The 11370-nt window shown below is 34.5% G+C and overlaps 1 protein-coding gene across 3 annotated transcripts in view; it reads left to right on the top strand.

Moving 5' to 3' along the window:
- TRPC6 (transient receptor potential cation channel subfamily C member 6) overlaps positions 1-9857 on the top strand; it is a 150303-nt gene extending 140446 nt beyond the window's left edge. For all 3 annotated transcript variants that reach the window (XM_074304438.1, XM_074304439.1, XM_074304440.1), the window contains 3 exons: positions 6907-6990; positions 8252-8327; positions 9637-9857. In XM_074304438.1, the coding sequence (XP_074160539.1) occupies positions 6907-6990; positions 8252-8327; positions 9637-9788 (312 nt within the window). In that variant the 3' untranslated portion in view covers positions 9789-9857. The remainder of the gene's footprint in view (positions 1-6906; positions 6991-8251; positions 8328-9636) is intronic.
- The last annotated feature ends 1513 nt before the right edge of the window (positions 9858-11370 follow it).

The following is an 11370-nucleotide window of genomic DNA, read 5'->3' on the forward strand; positions in this document are numbered from 1 at the left end:
TCCCAGAGTGAATTCTCTGGACACTGAATTGGAAGCTATTCCCAAAGTTCTAAACTGTCTCCTTTGGAGTCTGAAGGAAGATGATAGTTAAGGTGGTAATCGTGGTTAGAGGGAATGGACATATAACTATTTCTTTCCTTCAGGGTTCCTGGATACTTTAGTTAATAATAAAAATAATAATGGCTAATATTCATATAATACTTACAACTTAGTAAGCCAGGTACTGTGCTCAGCATTTTACAAATATTTTTCATTTGGTCCTCATAATAATGCTGGGAGACAGGTACTATTATGTCCATTTTACAGAGGAGCAAACTGAGGCAAAAAAAAAAAAAACTGTAAATAGTTGCCCAGGATATCATTAATTTAGTGTGTGCCTAAGGCTACATTTGAATTCAGATCTTCCTGACACCAAAGTTCTCTATCTACTGTGCTACCTCACCACTCAGCAAGGCTGGCTTGTCTGTACCATGGGCAGTTGCTGGATGGCAGTTATTGAGGATGACTGGCTTCTTCTCTACAAAATTTACTTCCCTGGATGATAATTCTGCAGACTGAACTAGATGCCAGATCAGTGGCCAGAAGCTCAGGTTTTTTCACCAAAAATGAATGAAAATCCTCCATTTCACTGCATATCCATCTTTGCCCTGGCTTCTTCTCTACAAAATTTACTCCCTGGATGATAGTTCTGCAGGCTGAACTAGATGCCAGATCAGTGGCCAGAAGCTCAGGTTTTTTCTCCAGAAATGAATGAAAATCCTCCATTTCACTGCATATCCATCTTCGCCCTGGCTTCTTCTCTACAAAATTTACTCCCTGGATGATAATTCTGCAGGCTGAACTAGATGCCAGATCAGTGGCCAGAAGCTCAGGTTTTTTCTCCAGAAATGAATGAAAATCCTCTATTTCACTGAATATCCATCTTCGCCCTGGCTTCTTCTCTACAAAATTTTACTTCCCTGGATGATAGTTCTGCAGGCTGAACTAGATGCCAGATCAGTGGCCAGAAGCTCAGGTTTTTTCACCAGAAATGAATGAAAATCCTCTATTTCACTGAATATCCATCTTCGCCCTGGCTTCTTCTCTATAAAATTTACTTCCCTGGATGATGGTTCTGCATTAGATGCCAGATCAGTGGCCAGAAGCTCCGGGTTTTTCACCAGAAATGAATGAAAATCCTCTATTTCACTGAATATGCATCTTTGCCTTTGCTTCTTCTGTACAAAATTTACTTCCCTGGATGATGATTCTACAGGCTGAACTAGATGCCAGATTAGTGGCCAGAAGCTCCGGGTTTTTCACCAGAAATGAATGAAAAGCCTCTATTTCACTGAATATCCATCTTTTCCCTGGCTTCATCTCTACAAAATTTACTTCCCTGGATGATGATTCTGCAGGCTGAACTAGATGCCAGATTAGTGGCCAGAAGCTCCGGGTTTTTCACCAGAAATGAATGAAAAGCCTCTATTTCACTGAATATCCATCTTTTCCCTGGCTTCATCACTACAAAATTTACTTCCCTGGATGATGATTCTGCAGGCTGAACTAGATGCCAGATCAGTGGCCAGAAGCTCCGGGTTTTTCACCAGAAATGAATGAAAATCCTCTATTTCACTGAATATCCATCTTTGCCCCTGAAAGATGCTGGGCAGTTGATACCTGGTCATATTCAAGCTCATTTGCCTTCCCAAATATCATATTCTATGCCCTTCAATCCCTTAATATGAAAGCTACTAGATCCTGGGTAATCATGTTTGTGGCTCCCCAATATTTGAATTATTTCCTTCTGGATGCTTACATTATTTTCTTCTTGATCTGATAATTATGGAATTTAGCTTCTATATTTCTTGACGTTTTCATTTTGGGATCTCTTTCAGGAGGTGATGAGTGGATTTTTTCAATGACTATTTTGCCCTATGGTTCTAGGATATCAGGGCAGTTTTCCTTGATGATTTCTTGAAATATATAGTTCACAGACTTTTTTATCATGGCTTTCAGGTCATCCAATAATTCTTAATATTGCTATCTTTTTCCAGATTAGTTAATTTTCCAATAAGGTATTTTACATTTTCTCCTATCTTTTCATATTTTGGTTTTGTTTGACTGTTTCTTGATGTCTCATTGAGTCATTTACTTCCATTTGTCCAATTTTCATTCTTAGTGAATTATTTTCTTCAGTTAACTTTTCGACTTCCTTTTGAATTTAGCCAATTGTATTTCTAAAGGAGTCGTTTTGTTCAGTGGATTCCCCCCACACTTAACCAATTCTAGTTTTTAAGGATTTGTTTTCTTCTGTATATTTTTTTTCCATTCCACTAAATTTATTTTTTAAGGAGTTACTTTCTTCAATCAACTTCTATGCTTCTTTTCTTATTGGTTGGCTTCCCCTAAAACCATAATTCTTCTGCATAGCTCTCATTTCTTTTCCCCATTTTCCTTCTGCTTTTCTTTTTAAGATCCTTTTTGATCTCTTCCAAGCGAGTCTTTTGAGCTGAAACCAGTTCATATTCCCCTTTGAGGCTTCACCTGAAGCCATTTTGCCCTTCCTGTTCTGGTTTTTTGTTTTGATCTTCCCTGATTCCATAGTAGCTTTCTAGGGTCAAAGATTTTTTTTTCCTTTTTGTCCTTTAATTTAAAGGTTGAGATCTGTTTCTTGGTCACAGAAAGAATGTCCTAAGCTTCCTCTGCAGGGCGACAGCAGCTTCTTACTGACTGCAGTGCAACCTCAGGGGCAGCATGCTTCCCCACTGTGCTGTATGGACCTAGCTAAATCCTTGTTATGCTGGGATTGGGGGCCTCACAATTTGCCTTCTCTAGCTGCAGTGGAGATCTTACCACTGGTCTGCAAATCTACTGACAGAGTAGCCAACACTGCTGTATTTTGGTTAAGAGCCTTCTGTTAATATTTCCTGTGCCAGACCTCCGTATGCTGGGTCTCTCTCTGTTGCTAGATCTCTGCTGGTCTGTGTTTACTCCTGCACAATTGAGAATTTCCTAAACTCCTTCTAAGATATCCTAAGCTGGAAAATTATTACATTACAAATGTTTGTGTGTTGTGTTATTCCAAAATCTGTTCAGAGGCTTGATCTAGCTTTGATTTGAAGGAAGCTGTGGGGAGCTCAGGCAATGTCCTCTCAACTGTCTGCCATCTTAGTTCTGCTCCTTGTCCTGTGTTAGTTACTCTTGAGTAAAAACCTGTATCACATTACATTGGAAGTGGGATCTCAATCTTTTTTTTTTTTTTTTTTTTTTTTTTAATAGCTTCTTATTTACAAGATACATGCATGGGTAATTTTTCAGCACTGACAATTGCAAAATTTTTTGTTCCAATTTTCCCCCTCCTTCCCCTAATTCCCTTCCCCAGATGGGTGGGATCTCAATTTTATGGGAAGCCTAAATCCCATCAAATGCTTATTCAGTGTCTGTTTGAAAATGTCTTGAGACAGTAAATTGACAACTCATGAAGCAGCTCATTCCAGTGTTGATTAATCCTACTTGTTAGGAAGTTTTCCTTAGATTTAGCCAAAAATTGCCTGCAGGGAACTTTCCTTCTTTACCCAACTTCTATGCTTGGAGACATTTTTTTTTTTAATCCCCCATTATACTCATTGCCTTTTCCCAATTGAGCATATCATTTTGAAATATTTTTGAAAACTATTTTTAGGGAGATTATAATAAAGAATCCACACACTAGTCCTTTAAATACTTGAAAATAAAAATTACCATACATTTACACCCTTCAAAAACTCTGATCTTTTAATCACAAAGTCTTCTAACTATTGCTTGTCTAGCTTGAATTTCTATTTCATACCTGTCCCCTTGCTATGGATGCTTACATAGGTAAGTCTGGAAGATTACCAAAGAGATGGAATACCATGAAAGCTAACTTTATATATAATTAGTAAAAAACAAATCAGAAGCAGTCATAAAATCCAGGAACCAGAGCAGATTATATATATATATATATACATACATACATATATACATATATATATATGTATATATGTATGTATGTATAATCTTTGGTGTCCCAAAGTTTCAGAGCAGCTTTAAGGTTTAATGGCTTAAAATTAGACTTTTTTTTTTTTTTTTTTTTTTTTTTTTGGCGGTACCTTGTACACAAAAGCACACACATAGAGAAAAGATGGAGAGAGGAGCAGTGTTTTTAGAGCATAGATAGGTACTATATTAAGTGCTTTATAAGATAATTTATCTATTTGGTCATTATAACAACCATGGAAGGTTGTTCACTCCATTTTTCAGTTGAGGAAGCTAAGGTAGACAGAAATTAAGTGATGATGGTCATAGCTTGTCAAAGTTATGAAGATGGATTTGAACTCAGGTTTTCCTGACTCCAAATATAATATGTCCTATCTACTATACCACATAGCTTCCTACAGAGATAGAAAGAAAACTAAAGTGAATAAATTTTGAAATTACATATTTTTTAAAACTTCCATCTTAAGCTGCTATACATACAATATGATGCTTAAGTTTTTACAGGGCTAAATAGAATATTTGAAAATTATTTTACCCCCTCAGGTTCTGAAAGCAACCTTACTCTTTATTCCATCATATTCATTGCCTTTTTCTAGCTGAGTGTATCATATTGTACTATTTTTTAAGGCTTTGTTTTTTTTTCTGGGAGAAAGACTTAAATCCTTACAAAAAATCAGATATTTCCTACCCTGTTTATAGATTTAACTCTGTTTTACAGAAACTGAATTCCAAAACTTGTTATTGTCCTAAAAATGTGTCTCCATGAAGAATTTGAGGGGAGCAAGGTGTCTAATTGATACCTATCACATATTTTGTAGGTATCATTCAGGGTATAAAATCAAAGGAAATTAAAATTTTAAGAAATACTTATTAAAACATGTTATTATCTAGTGTATCTCACTTAACAGAGCATCAAAGGTGAAGGAATTACCCAGAAAGGTATTCAGACTAATAGGATCAGAAAAGGGGGAGCTTCTCTCTACTAAATATTGAAATGTAGCTTTTAAAATAGAAAACTACTTAATAACCTCATTGATGGACTCTTTGGATAAGATATTATTCACTCCCAATAGAACAGGGTTCTTTTAATAAGTCATGCAGAATAAGAAAAAGAATACAATTTTTCACTCAACCACAAGTTCAAAGATATTTTACCTTAGCCCTTTCTGTTTTACTCAGAATTTTCTGTTATATTCATATATCATTAAGACTCACAAAATCACACACAAAAAATCCCAAATTTGAAGTCTCCAGATTTAAAGACTTAAATGTAATGAGCATACAAAATTTGAGTCATCTAGAATGAACAGATTAAGAGCAAATGTGATCTCTACAATGAAAGTACTAGGCTTTTTTATGTGCATGTTGCTCTCTCAGTGATTATGTCTTTGAATTTTCTGCCCCCAGGTGGCTATAATGTTTTTATGCAGCCATTGAATATATATATATTATATATATACATGTATATATATAATATATATATTTATTTATCTTGGCTTAGAACATTTATCAAGTTTGTTCTTTTTCTACTATATATGCAGAAGTAGTCATTTCAAATCAGACAATATGAACCATCTAAAATTGACCATTGTAGACTAATTTAAATACATTCTTATGTTCAGTTCTGCACAAGATTTTTTTTTGGCATCACATTTTTTGGTCTTTTCATTTTAAAATTAAATACAAATAGAAAAAAAATTAACATGTGCATAGTAGAACATAAGATAGGATTTAAAGTATAAAGTAATAAATTTCCATTTCAAGAAATCTATAAAATAAACACTACACAGTATGTGGAGAACTATCTTTGTTTCCTTGCTGCTTTTCTTTTGTCCTCTGCTGTGTAGTTTTACTTTTTTTTCCCTTCCTCTCCCCATCTGCCAAAAATACACACACACACACACACACACACACACACACACACACTTGTATATGTATATATCTTTGTATATATACATAAATACAATTTGTGTATATATACATACATATATATATATATACATATTTTAGATAACAAAGTAGCTCATGAGCTCTCATAAACATTCAAAAAAATCTTTCAGAAATGGCTTCTGATTGATTCAACATTTCTCTTTTTTCCAATTTTTAAAAATTATTTTTAAGTAATAGAAACCATGAGTCTGTAGGGTCACAACTGAAATTCATTTTTAAATTTTCATTGTTGCAAGTAATGTACTCAGAGAAGACTAGATCAAATGACACACCTGACTGTTAGAATCTTTCCTGAAGTCCTCCTTAACCTGGAAAATTGTGATCTTGAATGTTTATGGGTTCTGTCACTCTAGTGACTTAATCTGAGACTTGATCTTAATCTTAATCTTAATCTGAGACCATCTAGTGTTGATTCTGGGGAAAGCTGAAGAGAACTCAATGTCCTATCTGTAACAACTTTGTTCACCCCCCTCTCGAGGATACCTTAAGGGTGATCCTGGCACACTGGTCCTTGCAACTCAAACATGCTCTTAATTATGAGCACTGCCAAAAACTTACTGGTATTTCTTTGGGATTCCATTGCTTTTTCCTGATCTTTCATGATCCTTACCCATAGCTATCAGCTTCTGTTGACCAGAGGTCCCACTTGGGACAAGGCCTGTTGACAAAGCCAGCAGCACAAAAGAGTCTTTGGAGACTTTCTTGTGTATCATGACTCTCATGTGACTTGATCAGGTTTGGTCTAGCATCCCTATTTGTTATGGTTGAAATAATTTCTGAAATCTTGTTTTAATGCTTGATACTTTTATCTAGAGTATGGTGATTAGTCTAAAATTTCACTTTTTGCCTCTAAGGAAATCAGTGTAATTATTATGAGTATGCCATAGGACATTATTTAGAATTCAAAGTTTAAGATAAAGTTTTTATTAATTTTTTTCCCCAACTTTTTGATTACAGCTTGGTCACAGTAAGCAATCAAGCATAAGGAGTTCAGAAGATTTGCACCTAAATAGTTTTAATAATCCTCCCAGACAATATCAGGTAAACATGAGTGTTTGTTGGCCAGCAGCTCTGAAAGAATGAATGTGGTCATTGTTACTATTTATATTTTGTTTCATAGTAACAGCGAAACCTAGGAAGACAACTCTCTAGTTCCAAAGTAGGAGATATTTAAATGACAATCTTAATGTTTGACTGACCGTCAGGTGCACTTCCTGCTTATTGTCACCATCATGAAAAGTATTTAGTCAATTATTGCAGGCATGTGGTGCTGGAATGAGTCCTATTCAACATTGTGGACACAACATTGGCTTTGGAGTCAGGAATAACTAGAATCAAACTCCACTTCAATGAGAAAGTCATTTAAAAGTTTTCAGGTCATAATTTCTTTATTAATAAAATATGATTATACCATGAATTCCTTATAAAGTTATGGTGCGTCTCAAATGAGAAACACAGAGAAAACATTTTATAACCCTTAAAAGCACTATAAGAATGACAACTACTTTCATTATTGTGAGTAATCAGATCTAGGCAGATGTAGACCATGTTGGAAGAAACATTGAGTGAGTTTTAAAAAAATGAACCTTACTAAACTGAAGTTTTCTAAAAATAAAATAAACACGTACTACCTACTGCTTGAATCCATAGTCTATTTCCAAACAAATAAATATAATATTCACTAGGTAGGCTATGAATTTAATGAAATGGCTTTAAATTCAGTGTTAACTTTTAAATAAATTGCTCTAGGTGAACAAGAATCTTTTTGAAAAGAAAAATCAGTTTTTGAGGTTATAAATTCCCTGCTAACTTCTCAAGAGACATAATTAAACATTCTTATGCTGGTGGAAGGGATAGGAAGTTTTGTGACAGTAGCAGTAGTAGAAACACAGAAGATAGAAAAGATACAGGTGCAATAATATCAGGAGAGGAGGTCACTAATTCCCCAGAGTTTAACTAATATAATCCACAGACAGCTGGGTCCCAAAAGATAAATGCCAAATCAATAGGATCCTAGATGAGATAGCCCTGGGGAAGGTTGTATTGCTATTATATAGGGGTGAAAGTGCCCTTCTGGGGAGGAAGCATATTCCCCTTGCCTCCACCTTAAATATCAGCACGTTGGTCCAAAGCCTCACTAATCTTGTGCTAGTTCTGATTCTATTATAAATTCCATTATAAATTTCAATAGGGAGTGAATGCCAAAAAGTTTGAGAGAGTCAATTTACAAATGATGACAACTGAAAATTATAAAATCAAGAAGAAAGTTTTAGTGACATGAACTCTTCTTTCCTTTACCTAGAAAATAATGAAGCGGCTCATCAAAAGATATGTTCTGAAAGCTCAAATAGATAAAGAAAGTGATGAAGTCAATGAAGGTGAGTTCACTATGATACTAAAGCATTTTCTCAGCTAGCAGAGCTAAAGTCAGGGAGAGGATTGTCAGCAGACAAGCTTCTGAGAAGTGGGCTTAGAATGGGTGAATCTTTAAGGGGAAAGGATCAACATGATACAATCAACCAAATATATGCTTTAGAACTGAACAGAGGGAAAAAAGGGAGGTTTTAGGCAAAGAGGGTGGAGTGGGGATAAGGAAGGAAGACAGGAAAACTAAAATTCAAACTCTGACTTATCTTAATTGTGGCATTCTGGACAAATCCCTTTCTCACTAAAGGAAACTCTTGAGTTTTCCTCACTTTTCACTGGGGATAATAATAGCCAACTACTTTATAGGGTTGTTGTGATGATAAAATGAAATATTTTCAAAGGTACTGTACAAATGCTATTATTTGTAGTAGCATTGGTATCATATCATTACGATTATTAGTAATAATAATAATCACTGAAACTACTACATATTCTTATAAATGATATTAGAGGGAATCTGACCTATATATCTCCTTCAATCATTATAGGGAACAGCCTCAGTTTATTTAATTATTCATATTTTTCTGTAGTAATTTTTACACATTCAAATGTCAGTACTTCAACTGTTAGAACTGTCTCTGAAGGAGGATATTGGGACCTCTTTCTAACCTGGATGGAACTTGTAAGATCAACCTTGTGGATGGAAAAATTTGTCTTTCAATATAGTGATGATTTTCTTAGAACTCAGCTATGCTGGTTCTTAGATGGCAATTAGATCATCCCTAATTAAAGGTGGTTTTTTTTTTTTTTCACTTTGGTTGAAACTCCCAGGATTTGTGCTCTATTTTCGTAGACTTTTCATGAATAGCAAGGTGATACAGTAGATAAGAGTGCCAGCTTGGACTGAAGAAGACCTGAGATTAAATCTGCCTAAAATACTTATTAGTACACTTAGCTGTGTGACCCTGGGCAAGTCACTTAATCCTGTTTGCTTCAGTTCCTCATTTGTAAAAGGAACTGGAGAAAGAAATGGCAAATTAATTCATCATATTTCCCAAGAAAGCCCCAAATGGGGTCATAGTTAAGACATGACTAAAGCAACTCAACAACTCATAGCCTTTCAGGAGGCAGACTTGCCTCCACCCTATGAAAAGGAATCAGACTAGTCCCCTTAGCATAGAACACATACACTTGAATGGTTTAACACTATTCTTAAAGGGTATAGTGTTGAATTGTTTAAAACACATTGTTTACAGGAATTGATTGTGGATATTATTTATGTAAGTGGACTTAAAATCCTCCTAATGTTATTTTTTATAGGTGAACTGAAGGAAATAAAACAGGACATCTCAAGTCTCCGCTATGAACTTCTTGAGGAAAAATCCCAGAATACAGAAGATCTAGCAGAACTTATTAGAAAACTTGGGGAGAAATTATCAATTGAACCAAATCAAGAAGGAAGCAATAGATAACAGCTTTTAAATGATGAAATTAAATTGTCCACCTGAAGCCATATTCTTTACCAAATAAAAATGATACAATAATAACTTTCTTCCATTTCTTAAACAGTGAAAAGTTACATTAAAACTTGGACCACCATATCATTCTGTAGGGAATCCTAATATTTTGTGTTATCTGCAATGACAGTCTTCATTGTACTATTCTATAAAGATGGCCAAAGGCAGTGTTGCTCACTATTAAGATTGTCAGAAGAAGCAGTGTAAATCAATGTCAATAGCTTTTTCTGTTGCTAATAGAGGGACTGTAAGGGACAGAATGGCCTTCCTATCCTGGTAAATTCTAAAGCATTTTTTTTTTTTTTGTTTTGTCTACATCATAGATATACTAATGACTTGCAGCATTGATTTGGGACAAATGCCATGTCTTTTGCTGGGACCCTACTTACTTAGATGAAATAGCATGATTGACAAAATTTTAGAAATGACCTAAAGTTACCCTTACATTTTCCCACTCACCTTTCAAGGATAAAAAATTGCTACTTCTCTTCAGTCTTATAGTGCTATTAATTTGGTCTTAAACATTCATTCTTATTCTTTTTGCAGCTAAGCAAATGTTAATGATGAAATGATATTGTTCTTTGTGACAAAATCAATAATGGTAAATTAAAATTTTGCTGGTAAGTTAACATTCCAGACTGATGAATAATCAAATACCCAAACAATAAGTGAATACTTTTAATGTGAGAATTTGATCAAAATGTCCTATAACATTATTCACTTCTTATTAGTTAAGATGGTCATTAAATGTGAGCAACTGAATATCAAAAACACACTAATAATGATTGAGAATGGCCATATATTCATTTTGGAGTGCCAGTTTCCTTCCAACCTATCAAAATACATCAAATCCACACCTTAATGCTTAAAAAGAGGCTGTTGTGACTCTTGACATAGACGGGTAATTATTTGAAATATACAGAGAAGGATGGCAGACTATTTGGTTTCTTCATATGTCAGGCATTACCAAATATCATACTTGGACTATTCTGGACTTGATAATTAGAAAAGTTATATAAATTAAAATTGGCAGCTATGTAGCACAATGCATAGAGATCCAGGCCTGGAGTAAAGAATCAAATCTCGCTTCAAGTCACTTACGAACTGTCTGTTTGCCTCCATTTCCTCTTCTGCAAAATGAGCTACAGAAGGAAAAGGCAAGGTATTCTGGTATCTTTATCAAGAAAACCTCAAGAAAGATTAGATAGGAATGAATAAAAACCAACAGCAAAGAAGCAGATTTTGAAGCATAATTTTTTAGTTTTTTCTTTAAAAGATAAATGAACAATGAAAATCTGTTTAAACCCTTCTATGACAGCATAAATCTGAAGTAACCGTATGTAGCTAGCTCAAGAGAAAGTAAATCTAAATTTCTTATTCCATGGCATTTTATATGTGACTATCATAGATTAGTTTACAGCACAGAAGAGACCTATTTTCAAATGCTGACAAATTTTCAAATGTGTTATTTGATAAGCTACTTGTCAAAAAGCTCCATATATTATGGCAAGTTCAATTTCAAAAGAAATTAAATAAG

Source organism: Sminthopsis crassicaudata, chromosome 3 (genome assembly GCF_048593235.1).
Source record: "Sminthopsis crassicaudata isolate SCR6 chromosome 3, ASM4859323v1, whole genome shotgun sequence".
Lineage (NCBI taxonomy): Eukaryota > Metazoa > Chordata > Mammalia > Dasyuromorphia > Dasyuridae > Sminthopsis > Sminthopsis crassicaudata.